The 21,253-nt window shown below is 45.7% G+C and overlaps 1 protein-coding gene across 1 annotated transcript in view; it reads left to right on the top strand.

Moving 5' to 3' along the window:
- Positions 1 to 21,253, top strand: part of DNAH14 (dynein axonemal heavy chain 14) — a 188,592-nt gene that overhangs the window by 139,375 nt on the left and 27,964 nt on the right. The window contains exons 65-76 of the mRNA XM_040430564.1: positions 474 to 569; positions 1,490 to 1,630; positions 1,823 to 2,038; positions 2,386 to 2,616; positions 2,694 to 2,815; positions 3,409 to 3,653; positions 3,973 to 4,385; positions 7,105 to 7,300; positions 9,633 to 9,668; positions 10,348 to 10,557; positions 15,365 to 15,459; positions 20,103 to 20,259. Of these exons, the coding sequence (XP_040286498.1) occupies positions 474 to 569; positions 1,490 to 1,630; positions 1,823 to 2,038; positions 2,386 to 2,616; positions 2,694 to 2,815; positions 3,409 to 3,653; positions 3,973 to 4,385; positions 7,105 to 7,300; positions 9,633 to 9,668; positions 10,348 to 10,557; positions 15,365 to 15,459; positions 20,103 to 20,259 (2,158 nt within the window). The remainder of the gene's footprint in view (positions 1 to 473; positions 570 to 1,489; positions 1,631 to 1,822; positions 2,039 to 2,385; positions 2,617 to 2,693; positions 2,816 to 3,408; positions 3,654 to 3,972; positions 4,386 to 7,104; positions 7,301 to 9,632; positions 9,669 to 10,347; positions 10,558 to 15,364; positions 15,460 to 20,102; positions 20,260 to 21,253) is intronic.

The following is a 21,253-nucleotide window of genomic DNA, read 5'->3' as shown; positions in this document are numbered from 1 at the left end:
CAGGTAAGAGGTGGGGCTTAGCTAAGGGTGTGACTTCATGTAATGGTAGAGCTTAGCTAAGGGTGTGGCTTATGGTAAGGGGTGGAGCTTAGCTAAGGGTGGGGCTTAATGTATGGGCAGGGCTTAGCTAAGGGTGGGCATTCAGGTAAGGGGTGGAGCTTAGCTAAGGGTGGGACTTAAGGTAAGGAGCTTAGCTAAGGGTGGGACTTCAGGTAAAGGGCAGAGCTTAGCTAAGGGTGTGGCTTACTGTAAGGGGTGGGGGGCTTCAGGTAAGGGGTGGGGCTTAGCTAAGGCTGGGACTTGAGATAAAGGGTGGAGCTTAGATAAGAGTGGGACTGGTAATTTGGGATGTACGATATGCCTGGACTTGGTTGCTCCATACAGTAGGGGTGTATACGTGCCTGACATACTGTGACATAGATGAGGACATTTCTCCCGCTGACCTCTGTATGATTCTATTCTCTTCATTTTAGATGGTGATCCCAAAACAAGAGCGTGTGGCCGAAGCCCAAGAAGCTCTAAAACTGGCGCAGGAGAGGCTGAAGAAGAAACAGGCCAGCTTATCTATGGTAAGAAGGTGACGTGTATATATATCCCATATGGCTGCGTATGTGCCTTCCATTCCGTCCTGCGGGGACCATATGTGAACCTCAGGGCTCAGTCTACTTCGTCCATGAGAGGAGACCGCCAGAAGGAAACTATAAAAGGCTCTTTAACGTATATCAATAATGTGAAAAACCTTCATTATTTATTTATTTTTTATATTTGACTCCTGTGCCGAGATATGAACCCTTGAAGTTACAGGCCCAAAGCCTGAGGCTGCACTACTGAGAGATTCTGATGATAGCATGTCATGGAGATCACTGAATACAGCAATGTCTACACCGTCCCTGGAGGCAGACAAGATTGTGGTAATGCTGTATCGGATAAGAATGTCTCAGTAGTGCAGCCTCAGGCTTTGGGCCTGTAAACTGAGGTAGTCGGACAGCTTACACACAAGTTTTTTAATTTTCTGTCATTAGAAGATTAATTCTCAGTTACTACGTGGCCGGACTCGGATCTCTGTAGATGGATTTAACCCCATAAATTCATTTGTGGCCCCTGCTGCGGTTTCCGCCATTCTTTTTTAATGCATGAACTACAAGATACAGAGGGAGGTGAACACACACGATGTTCTCATAGATCCTGGCGTGGAATACGCTACAAAATCCGTATTTAAAATGCGCTGTGGGAACACTACAGCACTGGCTGGCGCTGAAGGCTTCAACGTAGTGTGAACGGCGCCCAGCAGACACCCCAGTGCGTATTGCTGTCCCGTACAGAGCATTGGCGCTGCATTCCACACAAGCACGTATGCCCGGTCCATTGACACTGAACCAGCAGGGGGCGACAGATATGGAAAGTTTATAGTTACAGCTACGGATGGATACGGACAGTACTGTATACGGTATATTCTGGATATACATTTTCTGCTTTTCTCGGGTTTCAGGTTGAAGAACATCAACATCTGCTACAAAAACAATACAACGACAGCGTTGCCGAGAAAGATCATTTGGCATTTCGCAAGCAGCTGACCACCAAGCGCCTGGTGAGGGCCTCCGTGCTGATTACAGCTCTGGATGAGGAGAAGGTGTAGTATATAAAAGTGTCTATTACAAAGAGGGGGCACAGCAAAGATAAAAAAATACAACCCCTTTCAGGTGCTGCTTGGCATCGGCTCGCTGATGACTAACCTAGTGACATAGTGACCACATCCCTGTACGTGAGGACAAGACCTATCCTATTATATATAATGTATTTTTGACCTTATCGTGCTTCACAGGTGCGGTGGAAACAGTCAGTAGAGAGGCTGGAGCTGCGGCTGAAGGGAATCCTGGGTGACGTCCTGGTTTCGGCTGCGTTCATTGTGTACGGTGGGGTGTTTACGTCCGAGTATCGGGCGCAGCTGATGGGACAGTGGTTGGAGTTCTGTAAGGCGTATCAGATCCCGGTGTCAGAAGATTACTCGTTTATCCACGCTATGGCTGCCGAGAGCGAGGTATTGTCTATAGGTAGCGTGTGGTAGTCGGGGGCTGGGTTATACATCGAAGAGCGGGAGTTACACCTCTGATCTCATCGCTGTGATTATATCAGATGGAAATGCATATTCTCTCTCTCCGGGCCTGCTTTGTGGGCGGGGCCATCCTGCTCAGCCAATCCCATATCTCCCTGCTGCTCCTTCTCCCCTCTCGCAGCAGTCAGTCTCAGAGAGAGAAGCTGCATCTCCCCTTGATGTTTTACAGAATTGGTTACAGCGGAGAAATAGAAGAAAATCAGGGAGTACCCTCATGTTTTGGTGGCAATTGACTCTTTTTGTATTATTTTCTTCAATTGCCACTCCTCCAGGTGAGCCGCTGGCACAGTGAAGGGTTACCCCCCGATCCCTACTCCATAGAAAACGCCATATTAGTCAAGAATGGACAGCGCTGGCCTCTCTTGATCGATCCTCACGGTCAGGCCTACAAGTGGATCTTCCAGATGGAAGGCAGGAAACTGCGTCAGGTTCAGGCCTCTGATCCCGGCTACATGAAAACCCTAGAAACCGCCATACGCCTCGGAGAGCCCATCCTCATCCAGGTACCCGCCCACCTGACTCCGCCGCGGGTCCGCTGGCAGACATGCTGGATGCTGACGTCACGCTGCTGTTCTTACAGGATGTTCCTGAAGACATGGACCCCAGCCTGAAGCCTGTTGTAGGAAGAGAAATTCACCGGCGGGCAGGACAGGACGTCATACGCTTAGGAGATGCGGAAATTGAGTACAACAGGAATTTTAGGTGAGATTCGCTCCCACGGTCTAAATCAGGCATGCTCAACCTGCGGCCCTCCAGCTGTTGCAAAACTACAACTTCCATCATTCCCGGACAGCCTACAGCTATCAGCCTACAGAAGGGCATGGTGGGACTTGTAGTTTTACAACAGCTGGAGGGCCGCAGGTTGAGCATCCCTGGTCTAAATATACAGACCCTGATGTCATACATGTCTGCCTGTACATGTAGTATAATGGGATCATGTACCGCATGTACAGTGTCAGTCATAATCTGCCCTGCCTAGCACCAGCTGCAGGGCGTCCTGCATACAGCGCCAGGGGCATTGTGCCCAAAAGGAATGTCCTCGGGAACACCACTCGCCTTCCTCTGATGTCTTCTCCCATATGTCACCTGCATCTTCCCCCATTCTGTGTCAGAGGTCGGCACGGCAGGAGTGATGGGTGACAGTCCATCTCTACCAGTGGAGATATGCGGTGCCGTTGTAACGCCGCTCATCTCTGTATGAGACCATGCACGTATATAATTTACAGACAGGTCCGTGATATGGTGGACAGTCTGAGGTGACCCTGTTATCAGCAGATAATGCTCTCTTGTTTCAGGCTGTACATGTCGACCCAAAACCCAAACCCACATTTCCTACCAGCCGTTTGCATCGCCGTCACGTTGATCAACTTCACCGTGACATTTAAAGGGCTTAAGGACCAGCTCCTGTGCAGCGTGGTCGCCCACGAGCAGCCACACCTGGAGGCACAAAGATACCAGATCCTGGAGAGTATAGCGGCAGATCTGAGTACACTGCGAGGCCTGGAGGAGCAGTCACTCACCTTACTGCAAAAAACCGAAGGTGATTATCCTGAAAGGGGTTGTCCATTTTGGACAATTTCTGTTATAAGGTTCCTCCCCAATAAGCTGATATCAGAGTATCCCCTTCCCATAGTGATCAGTTGTGATCTGTGAGGAACCTGGTGGCAAGTGTTCAGTTTCCCTGCAGCACCTCCACAGGGCAAACAAAGTATTACACCGTTTGCCTTGCATTCAGTGGGCTGTCAGTGTAATGCTTGAACACACTGAGTCCTCCACACTAGGTGGTGCAATTTATTCGGGAACCCCCCTCTCCTCTATTACTTCTTGTCACAAGATTATTTGTTCCTAATAACATTTAGGCCACCTACTTGATGATGAAGACCTCATCAACACCCTTCAGAAGTCCAAATTCACGGCCAAGGATGTCTTCAAAAGAATGAGGGATTCTGGCAAGACAGAGGCAAGCATTGAAGCGGCTCGTGGCATCTACCTCCCCGTGGCCCAACGAGGGGCCGTCCTTTATTTTGTAGTGGCCGACCTGATTCACCTGAACTACATGTACCAGTTCTCCTTACAATGGTTCCATCAGGTGTTTGTGGAAGCCATGAAGGCGTCAGCAACTTCCCAATCTCAGATCCCTTTCACTTCTTCTCCTGGAATAATCCGGCCGCTCAGCAGACAGAGAAAAGAGAGGGAGGAGGGAGACCCGAGCGAGGATATCCAGAGGCACCTGGACAATATCTGCAAGACCTTAACCAGAAATGTATACCAGGTGAGAAGGACGTATGGAAATCCAGTGATGAGTACTGGATTATCAAAGATTCTAGATGATTAAATACTCTGCATTATCAGATGTTGGAGGAAACTTGCTTTCAGAGGTAAAGACCAAAATAAAAGGGATAACACAAAATCAAAGAAGTCTTCTGATTACATAGTATGGTTGCAAAAAGACATAAGTCCATCAAACTCAACTAAGGGATGAAATTAATTAAAGGGGTTTTCTCACCTGGATCACCAATGCCACCGATGTCAGATAGGTGTGGGTCCCACCTCTGGGAAGAGACTCTCTCCCAGTGTTACCTCCCCTAGGACATATGATGTACGTAGATTATTACTACCCAGATGCAGAACTTTACATTTATCTACATTGAATATCATTTTCCAAGTGATGCCGAAATACTCGGAGGCCCAGATTTACTAATCCTGTAAATGGCGACCGGCTGTCTGGACTTGCACCAGATTCATCACAGGGGCTCAAGCTGGATGAGGTATCTGGTGCAAGGAGAGACACTTTTCTCTGACTTAAGTATTGGTTGACTTACTTTGAGACAGATTTGTACGCAAAAATTGTGGTGCAATTTTGGCACAAAATGGCTCATCTTAGGTCCCTTTCCAACGAAGCTCTGCCCCCTTCCTTCTAAGCCCTGCCCCCCTCATCCAGGAAGTGTAGAAACCATAGATGTGCTAAATTACACCAGCTTGCACCACTTTTTTTAACAGATTTTTTTAAAACTAATTTACACATTAGTAAATTCTGGGCCAGAGTGTCAAAGTCTACTTGTAGTTTATGGACATCCTTCATAGACTGCACAGTACTACATAGCTTGGTGTCATCTGCAAAACTAGAAAAAGTACTACTACCCCCATCCTCTATATAATTAATGAATAAGTTAAATAATTGCAGACCCAACACTGAACCTCGGGTTACACCACATATAACCCGGCACCATTCAGAATAGGAACCATTGACCACAACTCTCTGGACTTGGTCCTTCAGCCAGTTTCAATCCAATTACAGACTATACTTTCCAAGCCTATAGACCTTACTTTACCTATTAAGCGTCTATGAGGGACAGTGCAAAGAACACTATATCCACAGCCGCCCCTCCATCAAGACTTCTACTCACCTCACCATATCCACAGCCGCCCCTCCATCAAGACTTCTACTCACCTCACTACATCCACAGCCGCCCCTCTGTCTAGACTTCTACTTACCTCACTATATCCACAGCCGCCTCTCTGTCCAGACTTCTACTCACCTCACTACATCCACAGCCGCCCCTCTGTCTAGACTTCTACTTACATCACTATATCCACAGCCGCCCCTCTGTCCAGATTTCTACTTACATCACTATATCCACAGCTGCCCCTATGTCCAGACTTCTATCTACATCACTATATCCACAGCCGCCCCTCTGTCCAGACTTCTACTTACATCACTATATCCACAGCTGCCCCTCTGTCCAGACTTCTACTTACATCACTATATCCACAGCAGCCCCTCTGTCCAGACTTCTACTTACATCACTATATCCACAGCAGCCCCTCTGTCCAGACTTCTACTTACCTTACTATATCCACAGCTGCCCCTCTGTCCAGACTTCTTCTTACCTTACTACATCCACAGCCGCCCCTCTGTCCAGACTTCTACTCACCTCACTACATCCACAGCTGCCCCTCTGTCCAGACTTCTACTTACATCACTACATCCACAGCCGCCCCTCTGTCCAGACTTCTACTTACCTCACTATATCCACAGCTGCCCCTCTGTCCAGACTTCTACTTACATCACTATATCCACTGAAGACCCTCTGTCCAGACTTCTACTCACCTCACTACATCCACAGCCGCCCCTCTGTCCAGGCTTCTATCCCCCCTCACTACTCTCCGCCTCATAAAACCAAATTAGCTTTATCTTTTCAGCTTTCTTTCTCTTGTTTCTTGAAGTTGCACATTTGATTCCAGTTTTATGCTGGAAACAGCTGCCGGACTATCAAATTTGGATAGATTATCAAATGCCAGATTAAAATATTTTACTAGAATTTTTAGGGATGTGATTTATTCTCTTTCTGTTAATTACACTGTAATACTAAGAATTTTAGGGTCCAATGTATGCAGAGATGTATATTATATATGTAAGTATATATTTGAAGAGCGACCACTGGGGGGGAGAAAACTGAGGATGGATTTATGTCCTTAGTATGGAGTTAAGCTTGTAAAATATCTGTCTCCAGTTTGCTTCACCTCATCAGAGACTACTCATTTAAGGGTTCGGCTATGCTGTGATTTTGGACATGGCGTGTGCTGGATTTTTTGCGATTCTGGGGTTGTAGTCGCGACACGCGTGTGAGTCGCTCTGCAACCCTATTCATTTCTATGGCTCCCCTTCTAGACTGCGATTCTTGTATTGCGCCCAAAATGGCAGTGTAGCCGAACCCTTAGAATGTGCCCCCTGGGAAACTGGCTGATCACCCCAGATCCGGCCACTGACACCCCAACAAACAGCTGATTTTGCCAAGGGAAGCTATGGCCAGCCAGGCGTTTCTGTAGCATTATATGTGGCCATTCAGATGCGACTCTTTCGAGCAAGCGACGATGTCTGTGTGTCCTAATACGGTGTAAAGTATCTTTTTGGTATTAAAGGGGTTAAAGCGATATGTCCTGTGCCATGTACTTGTTCACACTGTGGTATTTCATGTGACTTCTCTCAGATCGTCTCCACGGCCCTCCTCACAGAGCACAGGCTTTGCTTCTCTTTTATGCTGACTGTAAACATAATGAAAAGCTGCAGCAACCGCGAGGAATCTGCGTTCCCGGGATTTCTACCAGAATCGGAATGGGAATTCTTCCTGCACTCGCTGATGCTGAGCAACGTAATGAAGATGAGACCCCCTGCGGGGAATGATGGTAAAAACACAAGCCCAATGTATTCTGAGGGGGGCGGTCTCCTCAGCGGAGAAAGTATGACTCCCATTATGCCCTGCTGTCAGAAGATGCTGAGAGTTAGAGAGCCACCGTTGCCTTTAGACCTCATTAATTTATTACTTTTGCCAATGCATCAGTGATTCAGTCTAGGACTGCAGCGAAAATCAAAGGCCAGGTCCACACCTGCAGTTTTCATGCAGTTTTTGTTTTTTAATCTGCTTCTGGTTTTGGCTAAAAAAAAAAACATGAAAAAGGTACATGCAAAACTGCATGTAGCAGTGTCTTTTTTTTTTTTTGCCCTGTGGCTTTTTTGTTAATCACATTAACGCATGCCACATTTTTGCGTTAAATCGCACAAATGTTGCATTTTTTCAGATATTTTCCTATTGACTACTCTATAGGGAAAAAATATTGGAAAAACCCCACCTCTAAAAAACACTTTACTTTCAAGGCAAAAAACATAGTGTAACAGCCCCCACATATCAGCATATTATTGTAGTCTGTAAAAAAAATCATGGGAAAAAAAGAAAATGTGCCCAAAAAACGTCTCAAGGTTATGTTCACACATGATCTTAAAGTGTAACTGTCATATTTTTTATTTATTTGCTAGTCTATTAGAGCTAGGCATGCAATGATTGTCAAAAGATCTGTAATTACCTTATAATAACAGCTTTCATTAATGTCCCTTTCCACTGCTCCCGTTCGATACCAGCGCCGTACATGTACGGCACTGGAACGATGTGTAAACATGGCGCCCGCTCGCACGTGCAGCGGGCGCCATGGGGTCACTGCATCTAAATGCCAGTGAGGTCACTGCATCTAAATGCACAAAAACCCAGAAGCTTGCGCTTCTGGGTTTCCTACCGATGCTCCGTGTGGCCAATTGAGCCATCGGTAGTTGGGCTGAACACTGATGAGGCTGAAAGTGTTCATGCTGCAATTCTTATTTTGGCCACCAGATGACATGCCATGATAAGAAATGAGCAATATTGAGTTTAATTGGCATTTTAAAAATCCCTGATAGACCAAAATTAAAAATTAAAAAACATAATTTATAGGCTCATATATGAGCCACAAAATCATCACAAAATATTTTTTAAAAATGTTTAAAAAAAAATAAAAAAATATAAAGGTTTACCGGTAAATCACCCCCCTTTCTGTATAATTAAAAAATAAATACCTAAATAACAATAAATACAAACATCATGGGTATCACCGCGACTGAAAATGCTTATACTGTTAAAATAAAAAAATAAAAAATCCAATATGGGGTAACGGAAAAAAGGGTCAAAATGGCTGATTTGCCATTTTTTCATTGCTTCTCTTACCCAAAAATTTTAATAAAATGTGATCAAAAAGTCACGCACACTCCAAAATGGTATCAATAAAAACTACAGATTGTTCCGCAATAAATGAGCCCCTAAACAGCTCAGTAGACATAAGTATAAAAAAGTTATGAGGGTCAGAATATGGGAATGTAAAAAAAATAAGAATTTATCAAAGTTTAAATGTATTTTTACACTATTTAGACATAAAGGACCTATACATATGGGGTATCGTTGTAATCGTACTGACCCAGAGAATGAAGGGCATGGGTCAGTTTTGCCGTAAACGAAATGCTGTGGGAACAAAACCCGTAAGACAGTGGCGGAATTGCGTTTTTTTTTTCCAATTCCACCCCATTTTTTTACCACTTCCAACTACATTTTATGCCATAATTAATGGCGGCATTAGAAAGTAAAACTTGTCCTTCAAAAAATAAGCCCTCATACAGCTATGTGACTGGAAATATAAAAAAGCTATGGCTCAAGAAAAATAGGGAAGAAAAATGAAAAGGCAAAAACGAAAAAAACCTCCGGTATCCTAAGAGTTAAAAGACAGTTGCTATGGCTCGTCTGCCTCTGGCTAAGAAGACAGGAAGACAGAGGGGCGGTCCTTCACACTGCATGCCTGCATTAGGCTTCAGAGTGAGGAGGCGTGTCTCTCAGTAATCCAATCTGATTGGCTGGCAGGGAGCTGCTGGCTACAGCAAGTGTGTATGTGAAGTGAGGGAAAGCAGTTTTGGCCTCAGAGAACTGGCAGAGGAGCCATCTTGAGAAGATCCTGATATTGTAAATGTTTAAACAGCCGTAACTAAGGGAAAAACTCAAGGAAAACAGTGATATGTGAAGAAACTACAGATTTCTTTAGGCATAATGCTGCTGCAGCAGTAACATATGCTAAAATTTAATTTTTTTGATGAAAACATGACTGTTACACTTTAAAGGGGTTGTCCCACAATCAACATTAATCACCTATAACCTTTATCTTTTAGGACCTGAGAAAGGCGACGAGAACAAGGCGGATACAGGTAAAGTCCAGCATGGACTTTCTATAATACCAGTGTCTTCTTATGCAGCATCGGGGTCTTTGGGCCCCCTGAAGGTTCGGGTAGTGTACCCATTATACCCATATATTTTTTTTTTATGATTATACAATAGTATAAATGTAATTGAACTTTGTTGTTGTCCATCAGGGGACTAGAAGCTGTGGTTTCCATGGCAGCAACCCAGGATTGTGTTGGGTGCCAATGGGCCCATGGTCACATTTGACTGCAGCATCTGAGGGGTTAAACTGCCAGGATCTGAGTTACCGGATGATGGCTGTATATTACATCCACTACTAATGGCTCAGGCAAAGCTCCTGTGCCGCCCCCTGAATGTACAATTACCTCGCTAATCACGCCACAATTAGGACATCAGGATTTCTCCATTTGCAGGAAGGGCTAAGGCCGTGTTCACACTTCTGTCAGAGATTCCATGCAGCCTATTCCACCTGTCAGATGTGTCCAGAACACAGTTATTTTAATCAGTGTTGAAGCTGCCGCATCGAAACCTGAGGCTTCACTATTCACAGGAGCTTATGACAACACTTCCGGCCCTGTCCCAGTCCTTGTCATAGGAGCATCCTGTGGATCGGAATCGCTGCCTACATCAATGTCTACATGACCGCCACTATTTAATTATGAGAATTGTGTCTTTCTTTTTCAACAGGTCTTGAGGCTGAGGTTCTGGGACGTGGCACCCCTGAGTGGCTCTCAGACACCACGTGGCGCCAGTGTCAGTACATGAGCCACTACATGGAGCCGTTCTCAGATCTGTGCCATTCCTTGTCTCACAACACACAGCAGTGGAGAGAATTCAGAGACACCGCAGCGATGTACGATTATCTCAGCAAACCATACACAGGCCTGGAGAAAGGTGAGATAGATAGGAGATATATAGATAGATAGATAATAGATAGATAATAGATAGATAGATAGATAGATAGATAGATAGATAGATAGATAGATAGATAGATAGATAGACATGATAGATAGAAACAGTTAGATCCATATATATTTGGACACTGACACAAATTTAGTTGTTTTTTTTTACCTGTTTACGAAAACATATTCAAGTTATAGTTGTATAATGGACATGGGCAAGTCCAGGCTTTTAGCTTTCATTTGAGGGTATCCACATTAAAATTGGATGAAGGGTTTAGGAGTTTCAGCTCCTTTACATGGGGCACCCTGTTTTTAAAGGGGCCAAAAGTAATTGGACAATTGACTCAAAGGCTGTTTCGTGGGCAATTCCTACATTATTTCATTCTCAATTAAGCACATAAAAGGCCTGGAGTTAATTTGAGGTGTGGTGTTTGCATTTGAAAGATTTTGCTGAGAAGTAAACATGCGGTCAAAGGAACTCTCAATGCAGGTAAAACAAGCCTCCATCATCTGCGAAAACAGGAAAAAAAACATCAGAGAAATTGCTGCACTATTAGGAGTGGGAAAATCTACAGTTTGGTAAATCCTGAGAAAGAAAGAAAGAAAGCACTGGTGACCTCAACAATGCAAAAAGACCTGGACGCCCCCGGAAGACAACAGTGGTGGATGATCGCAGAATAATTACCATGGTGAAGAGCAGGCATGCTCAACCTGTGGCCCTCCAGCTGTTGCAAAACTATAACTCCCAGCATGCCCGAACAGCCTACAGCTATCAGCCTACAGCAGGGCATTGTGGGAGTTGTAGTTTTACAACAGCTGAAGGGCCGCAGGTTGAGCATGCCTGGTGAAGAGAAACCCCTTCACAACAGCCAACCAAGTGACCACGCTCTCCAGGATATAGGCGTATCAGTATCCAAATCTACCATAAAGAGAAGACTGCATGAAAGTAAATACAGAGGGTTCACTGCACGGTGCAAGCCACTCATCAGCCTCAAGAATAAGAAGCCTAGATTGGACTTTGCTAAAAAAAAACATCTTAAAGAGAACCTGTCACCGGGATTTTGTGTATAGAGCTGAAGACATGGGTTGCTAGATGGCCGCTAGCACATCCGCAATATCCAGTCCCCATAGCTCTGTGTGCTTTTATTGTGTTAAAAAAAACGATCTGTAAAACACGGCGGAGGCAGTGTGATGGCTTGGGCATGCATGGCTGCCAGCGGCACTGGGTCCCTAGTGTTTATTGATGATGTGACACAGGACAGAAGCAGTCGGATGAATCCTGGGGTTTTCAGAGACATACTGTCTGCTCAAATCCAGCCAAACTGATCGGTCGGCGTTTTATAATACAGATGGACAATGACCCAAAACATAAAGCCGAAGCAACCCAGGAGTTTATTAAAGCAAAGAAGTGGAATATTCTTGAATGGCCGAGTCAGTCTCCTGATCTGAACCCAATAGAGCATTTAACTTAAACCGCTGCAGTAAAGGCCGAGCATTAAAAACTAGGAAACCCAGCGTCTGGTGATGTCCATGAGTTCAAGACTTCAGGCAGTGATTGCCAACAAAGGGTTTTTAACCAAGTATTAGAAATTAACATTTTATTTACAATCATTTAATTTGTCCAATTACTTTTGAGCCCCTGAAATGAAGGGATTGAGTTTAAAAAATGCTTTAGTTCCTCACATTTTTAGGCAATTATTTTGTTCAACTGACTGAATTTAAGCTGAAAGTCTGAACTTCAACTGCATCTGAATTGTTTTGTTCAAAATCCATCGTGGTAATGTACAGAACAGAAATTAGAAAAATGTTGTCTCTGTCCAAATATATATGGACCTAACGGTATGAGATGGATAAATAGATAGTCATTCTGGAGAAATTCAGCACTACATGAGCCCTTCTCATCAATTTAAAAAAGACCAACACTATGGTGTTCCAGAGTAGGAAAACAAGGTCAGCCAGGCCCCCTACCTTCACACTACACAACCGCCCTCTTACAGCCACCAACAGGTACACCTACCTGGGCTTGATAATTGACCAGACTGGGAGCTTCAAATCAGCCATTGAGGAGCTGAAAGACAAAGCATGCAAGTCCTTCTACAACATCAGAAGACGACTGTACCACCTCAAAGCACCCGTGAGGGTCTGGCTTAAAATCTTTGACTTCATTGCACCAATCCTCCTGTATGGCAGTGAAGTCTAGGGCCCTCACACGTACCCCGACTGGTCAAGATGGGATTCCAGCCCAACAGAAATATTCCACCTGGAATTCTGTAAGCATCTCCTCCAGGTACATCAGAGCACCTCTAACCGTGCCTGTCGAGTGGGGGGCTGGGCAGATTCCCTCTACACCTTACAATCCAGAAGAGGGTGCTATCATTCTGGGGCCATCTACATGGTAGTAGTGAAGGCTCCCATCACCATAAAGCCTTGCTACACCAAGGGATCCCAGGCAAGGCAAAGCCCCAAAATCGACTTGCTGAAACCCAGCCCGACCAGAAAATCACCCCACACCACCTCACAAAAGCGGGGATCAGGAACACCATAAACAAGAGACAAGAGGAATACGTCAGTGAATGGAGGAAGGAGGTGAGAGCATCCCAGAAGCTGACTGTGTACCCGAGCCTGCAGAGAGACTACAAACTGGCCCCATATCTGGAGAAACTAGGGAACCCCAGAGACCGGAAAATCCTGAGCCGCTACAGACTGACAGAGCTACATGCCTAGAGAAAGCAGACTGTGCCCACTTCCTGATATACTGTCCCAAATACTCAGCAGTGAGGGACATCCACTTTAGGAGACTGTCTGATCTCTGACCAGACTTCAGCTCCATGGAGGAGGAAGAGAAATTGCCCATCCTGCTGGGAGAGGAAGAAAACACTGTGGACATAGCAGCACAATATATCAGTCTGCCACAGACTGAGAGGATCCTGATATGCCATGGACTCCGATACCCTGACCCGGGGTGTGTCCGCACCCCTTCCCCCCCCCCTGTCATGATACGCCACGGACTCCTATACACCGACCTCGGGTGTGTCCCCATTTCTCAACCCCCTATTTTCCACATGCTTTGGCAATACTATGATAGATAGATTTGAGATATATCGATAGATAGATGTCTATATATTCGGAGCAGACACTGACTGTGACAGCTCAGTGCACACCGAGAGGAACAGCTATGACAGCACAGTAAATAAAAGTGGCAGAAAATTGCTGAACTTATGTCGAAGCCTCGGACTTCATGTTCTCAATTGCCGCACCAAGGGAGACTCTCTTGGTAGATATATTCTAAACTCCCATGTAGGCAATAGTGTGGTGGACTATGCCATCACAGATATGGACCCCAAAAATGTTGGTGGCTTTATAGTCACCCCACAGACACACCTGTCAGACCACAACCAACTGCTCCTATACATTAAATCCACAAGTAAACCACCGGCACAAATATCTCAGCAGACCGGCCTCTTCAGCCTACCTCCATCATTTAAATGGTCCAAGATGTCAGCCCCAAAGTATATGGAGACCATAAACAGCGCAGAGATCCAGGAGATGCTCCATAACTTTCATAGTAAAGTGTATGAGCTGAACCCAGAAGGAGTAAATCTCGCGGTAAAGGACTTTAATAATATACACCATGGCGGAAATGTCTGACCTCAAAAGATGCAAAAAAAAGGCCAAAAAAGCAACAACCCAACAGTTGGTTCGACCGGGAGTTTAAAGATATAAGGAAGGCGCTAAGAATGTCCTCAAATAGGAAACACCAAGATCCGAACAACTCCAGTCTGAGGGAAGCCTACAACAACATACAAAGGCAATACAAAAATACCCTCAGAAAGAAAAAGCAAGGCAACATCTCAACCAAGCTCCTCCAACTCCAAGATGCTCTCCAAGACAACTCCTTCTGGGAACTATGGAAGCACATGGACAAAACCAGCAAGAACACCAACCTCCACATCCAAAACGGCAACATCTGGCTCCAGTACTTCAAGGATCTTTACAAAGCCATCTCGAGGGAGGATGACACACCGATCACACCGCAGTGATAAAGAATAAAAAAGCCAGTGGCCCAGGTGGTATCCTTCCAGAAATGATCAAATACAGCCCGCCAGGTATCCATTAGTAAAACTCTACAATGTTGTGCTGAGTGACGGCTACTTCCCCCAGAGCTGGAACCAGGGCATCATCACCCTCATACACAAGGACGGAGACAGGTACGACCCAGCCAACTATAGAGGGATATGTGTCAGCAGCAACCTGGGGAAACTCCTCAGCAGTATCCTGAATAAGAGGATCCTCAGCTTCCTCACCCAGCACAACATCCTAAGCAGAAGCCAAGACTCTCCATACTGCTGGGGGAAGAGGAGAACACAACGGCGACAGCAGCACAATATATTACTGCCTGCCATAGACTGAGAGGAGCCTGATATACCATGGACTCCTATACCCACACCCTGGATGTATCCCCATCCCCAACCCTACCCAATTATTTCCCACTTGCTTTGGCAATGCTAAAATGTATTTAGTCCTGCCAATAAAGCTGATTTGATGTGATTTGATGATTAGATAGATAGATATGAGATGGATAAATAGATATGAGATGGATAAATAGATATGAGATGGATAGATAGATGTGAGATAGATAGATAGAGATATAGATATGAGATGGATAAATAGATATGAGATGGATAAATAGATATGAGATGGATAGATAGATAGATAGATATAGATATGAGATAGATAGATATTAGTTTCCACTTCTTCGTCATGCCTAGTTAATACATAATACATTACATATCCCACAGGAGTAGATCCAGGATATGCTGCTGACCAGGAGACATCACAAGCTGCTGCCGTATTTCATTGGGAGACACTTACTTCATTCCAGAAACTTCTGTTGGTAAATATTATTATTAACAGATTCCTGCAATCGGAGCATAATGGTGACCCTCTATATACAGGCCAAAGACAATATGATGGAAACCAGTAAAAGCTAGTCAGGTCTACTGGACTAATCTTTAGTGAAACCCTACGTGCACCTTTTCAACTCTTTGTTACATTCTGAAAATATAAAAAGGGGAAATTTCCAAATTATCTAAAAAGTAATCTACTATTTTGTGCCGACAGGTTCTATGCAGGCAGCACTATGTGTCTCCATGGTTACAGACTACATACAAACCTTGTGTAGTCTGATCCTGCAGTCATGTGATACTCTCCAAAATGTATATACGGCTGGAGGGCACTCCATTATCCTGGAACAGCCCTCCAGCCGTATATACATTTTGCATTTTACCTTCTGGGTTTGGGTGGACCCGTGGGGTGAGCACCGTTTCCTTTTGGGAGTGTCTGGGGTGAGCCGCTGTTAACTTTGTATATCATGTGATACTCTCCACCTGCTGGTTGTGTGTGGTATTACAGCTCAGTCCCATTCACTTCAGCCGAGCTGAACTGCAATCCCTGGCACAACTCATGGACAGGCTTGGCGCTCCTTCTAGAAGACATCAGCTGTTTGTAATCCTGTACTTCCCCTTTCATTATAATTCTATAACTTCAGGGGATCCAAACTGTTTTTACCTGCCCCTTGTGTGGTGGTAATATTTGTTCATGTTAGGGGCGGTATAATTTATATTTACACAATACTTCTAATGGGTTAAATTATGTGGAGGTAAGGCTAAAGCGGGACACATGGGGAAATAATTTGTCACACCGCTACTTGTGGTAGCCATGGAGACATACAGGTCTGAATAAGAGCTGTATACACAAAATGGTGCGCCATCTTTTTATTAAGAACATTTGCTTTCATTTTTATTTTAGTTGCATGAGATAAGTAAAAAAAAGTATACAAACCCCATAAATCATGGACCAGCCCCACTGTATATATATGTGAATGTGCGGTATATGGACTGCTGTACGGTGATTGTGTATTACTTTTTGTATCTGGATGTTGGAGCTTGTGTGTGCCTGTGGTGCAAGCAAAAAAAAAAAGACATTTGGTAGGACGTGGCACTCGTGTCCCGTTAGTTGGGTGTTCTTGTTGTGGGGTCCCACCCCCGTAGCAAGCAAAGATGAAATAAACTCAGGCACTCCTTAAGAATCGCTTGAAATATCGTGTTTGATTTTTATTTGGTTAGGACGTACCGGTACGCCATGTTTTCCAAGTCCTTAAGGACCCAGGACGTACCGGTACGTCCTAGCTTTAAAACGACATTGTGGTGCGGCGGGGGTTAATCAAACAGGATGTCTGCTGAAATCATTCAGCGGGCATCCTGTCACAACGCCGGGGGGGGGGTTCATGTGACCCCCCCCGCATCGGCGATCGCCGCAAACCGCAGGTCAATTCAGACCTGCGGTTTGCGGTTTTACCTTATCCGGCGGGCGGCGGTGCCATCGTGGCTGTAGGGGGGACCAGATGGCATGGAAGGCAGCACAATGCCTTCCTGAGGCATCGCGCTGCCTTCCGGTGATGAGCCTGTGAGATGCAGCCCCCTGGATATCACAGGCCGGAAGCTGTATGAGTAATACACACAGTATTACTCATACAGCCAATGCATTCCAATACAGACGTATTGGAATGCATTGTAAAGGGGATTAGACCCCCAAAAGTTCAAGTCCCAAAGTGGGACAAAAAATAAAGTGAAAAATAAAGTTTTCCCCCCAAAAATTTTAAAGTTTCAAGTACCTCCAGACCAAATATGATCTCCCCTCCTCCTCCTCCAATTACTTTTATATCCAAATTAGTCACTTTGCCCGGTCCATTTTCTTGGGGGTTACAGTCTCCCTCCCGACTGCCTTTGAACGCCTTTGTAGGGAAGGGGTACACACGAAGGGTCTGATTTCTGAAATCTATTCCATATTACTGACCCCCTTTCCTGATCGGGTCCAACGGCACTCCTACATGGTACGGTGGGAGGAATACCTGAGGAAGACACACTGTGACGCCTTATATAGAGGAGGGCAGCGAAATCCTCAATGGCGGTACTACATCAGGAGAACCAATATAACATTTTGATGCATTGGTATCACACTCCTGACCTCCTCCATAGAATGAATCCGGTAATTCCGAGAGAGTGCTGGAGGTGCGGGTTACATAGGGGTACACTGCCTCATATCTATTGGGACTGTCCCAAGATACGCCCCTACTGGACTGGAGTGGGCACCCTTCTAAGTGACATTTTTGCAGCCTGACCCTATGTCCATCCTGCCTAATGTGGTACCTCGTCAAGTTAAAAAACACTCACTTAAGTTACTACTAATAAAACTTACAGCAGCCCGTTGTCTAATACCTCGATGTTGCAAAAGCTCTGAACCACCAAGGGTCTCTGATTTGTATGCTAGGGTGACGGAAGTCCGAACCCTGGAATACTCCACAGCTATGTTTCAGGACAAAATTGCTCTCTTCAATGCCATATGGGATCCCTGGGACGATTACTGGGCTACGAGACACCCTTAGAGAGCTGGCGAGAATGGTGTATCTCCCCCCCCCCCCTCCCTATTGTGTCTTTGTCTTTGTCGTTTGTCTTGTCTCGTTGTTATTCAATGGTCCCAAAACAGACTATCTTTCTTTTGTGCACTTTATTGTCATATTAATGCAGGGCCGGTGCAAGGATTTTTGCCGCCCCTTTCTCAGCTTTTAAATTAAAAGAACTGCTATGCTTCCCTTACGGTTAATCCAGCTTCTTGTAGCTGTCTCTTTTTGCGGAATGGAATTGCGGACTCATACATTTCTATGGGGCCGCAATTCCGATCCTGAAAAAAATAGAACATGTCCTATTCTTGTCCACAATAGCAGACAAGAATAGGCATATTCTCTTGCAGTCTGCAAAATGCGGAACGCACATTGCTGCTGTCCGTGTTTTGTGGATCCGCAAAACACGTTGCGGACGTGTGAATGGGCCCTAAATGTGAGGTAAATTACTTTCCAATGTAGTATCAATAACTAAACAATTACATAATAAACATATTGCATTGTCTACTTACCACCAGGACAATAAGATGATCTGGTCTCTGGCTGCAGTCTGGCTCTGGGGACTCCCTTGTCACTCTCTTCTCCCCCCCCCCCCCCCCTCCCTCCCTTGTCACTCTCATTCCCCCCCCCCTCCCTTGTCACTCTCATTTCCATTCCCCCCCCCCTTGTCACTCATTTCCATTCCCCCCCCTTGTCACTCATTTCCATCCCCCCCCTTGTCACTCATTTTCATCCCCCCCCCTTGTCACTCATTTCCATTCCCCCCCCCTTGTCACTCATTTCCATCCCCCCCCTTGTCACTCATTTCCATCCCCCCCCCCTTGTCACTCATTTCCACCCCCCCCCTTGTCACTCATTTCCATTCCCCCCCCCCCCTTGTCACTCATTTCCATCCCCCCCCCCCTTGTCACTCATTTCCATCCCCCCCCTTGTCACTCATTTCCATTCCCCCCCCCTGTCACTCATTTCCATCCCCCCCCCTTGTCACTCATTTCCATCCCCCCCCCTTGTCACTCATTTCCATTCCCCCCCCCTTGTCACTCATTTCCATTCCCCCCCCTTGTCACTCATTTCCATCCCCCCCTTGTCACTCATTTCCATTCCCCCCCCCCTGTCACTCATTTCCATCCCCCCCCCTTGTCACTCATTTCCATCCCCCCCCCTTGTCACTCATTTCCATTCCCCCCCCCTTGTCACTCATTTCCATTCCCCCCCCCCTTGTCACTCATTTCCATTCCCCCGCCCCTTGTCACTCATTTCCATTCCCCCCCCTTGTCACTCATTTCCACCCCCCCCCTTGTCACTCATTTCCATCCCCCCCCCCCAAGTGACTTCTGAAGATTTGCTTCTAAACTTCTAAGCCTTGTAACATCCCCAAAAAATAAAATGTCATTCCCAAAATGATCCAAACATGAAGTAGACATGTGGGGAATGTAAAGTAATAACTATTTCTGGAGGTAATACTATGTATTATAGAAGTAGAGAAATTGAAACTTGGAAATTTGCAATTTTTTACAAATTTTTGGCAAATTTGGTATTTTTTATAAATAAAAAAGATTTTTTTTTACTTCATTTTACCAGTGTCATAAAGTACAATATGTGACGAAAAAACATTCTCAGAATGGCCTGGATAAGTCAAAGCGTTTTAAAGTTATCAGCACTTAAAGTGACACTGGTCAGATTTGCAAAAAATGGCCAAGTCCTTAAGGTGAAATAGCCGAGTCCTTAAGGGGTTAAGAGCAGTGAGCGCCCCCTAGCAGAACGTGGCATGCCCTGGGTACTGTGCCCGCCATGTTCTCTGTCTGACCAGCTACTTACTTAGCTTGTGCAACAACTGAACCGAAAAAGAGCATCGAAATAGGTGCAGCCCTAGTGGACATAGCACCAGGATGAACTGTGGGAAGTAGACAGGCCGGCGGAGGCCGTGTGATGATCAGGCGGGTTGATTAATGTTATGCACAGTAAGTGGCGAGTATATAGGTGTATATCTCTGCTCTTTATTTTCTGAAATGTGGCATTGGGGCCCCATGATCACATTACTCACGGTCTATGGTATTGTCATTATTTTTCTTCTTTAGATAAAAGTCCTGCATCCTGAATGTTTGGTCAGCGGTATTCAAAGATTTATAGCCGAGAAGATGGGAGCAGAATACATCCACAGCCGCCCAATGAATGTGAAACAGGCGCTGGATGAGTCCAGCCCCTCCTGTCCTCTCATATTTATCCTCTCACCCGGTGAGTCCGGTCATTCCTGCCCCCTAATATTTATCCTCACACCCAGTGAGTCCAGTCATTCCTGTCCCCTCAAATTTATCCTCTCACCTGGTGAGTCCGGTCATTCCTGTCCCCTCATATTTATCCTCTCACCCGGTGAGTCCGGTCATTCCTGCCCTCTCATATTTATCCTCACACCCGGTGAGTCTGGTCATTCCTGCCCCCTCATATTTATCCTCTCACCCGGTGAGTCCGGTCATTCCTGCCCCCTAATATTTATCCTCTCACCCGGTGAGTCCGGTCATTCCTGCCCCCTCATATTTATCCTCTCACCCGGTGAGTCCGGTCATTCCTGTCCTCTCATATTTATCCTCTCACCCGGTGAGTCCGGTCATTCCTGCCCTCTCATATTTATCCTCTCACCCGGTGAGTCCCGTCATTCCTGTCCCCTCATATTTATCCTCTCACCCGGTGAGTCCGGTCATTCCTGCCCTCTCATATTTATCCTCTCACCCGGTGAGTCCCGTCATTCCTGTCCCCTCATATTTATCCTCTCACCCGGTGAGTCCGGTCATTCCTGCCCCCTAATATTTATCCTCTCACCCGGTGAGTCCGGTCATTCCTGTCCCCTCATATTTATCCTCTCACCCGGTGAGTCCGGTCATTCCTGTCCTCTCATATTTATCCTCTCACCCGGTGAGTCCGGTCATTCCTGCCCCCTAATATTTATCCTCACACCCGGTGAGTCTGGTCATTCCTGTCCTCTCATATTTATCCTCACACCCGGTGAGTCCGGTCATTCCTGCCCTCTCATATTTATCCTCTCACCCGGTGAGTCCGGTCATTCCTGTCCTCTCATATTTATCCTCACACCCGGTGAGTCCGGTCATTCCTGTCCTCTCATATTTATCCTCTCACCCGGTGAGTCCGGTCATTCCTGCCCCCTAATATTTATCCTCACACCCGGTGAGTCTGGTCATTCCTGTCCTCTCATATTTATCCTCACACCCGGTGA

Source organism: Bufo bufo, chromosome 4 (genome assembly GCF_905171765.1).
Source record: "Bufo bufo chromosome 4, aBufBuf1.1, whole genome shotgun sequence".
In the NCBI taxonomy this organism is placed as follows: Eukaryota; Metazoa; Chordata; class Amphibia; order Anura; family Bufonidae; genus Bufo; species Bufo bufo.
Note: the sequence above shows the minus strand (reverse complement) of the source record. Positions and strands in the feature narration are given on the sequence as shown.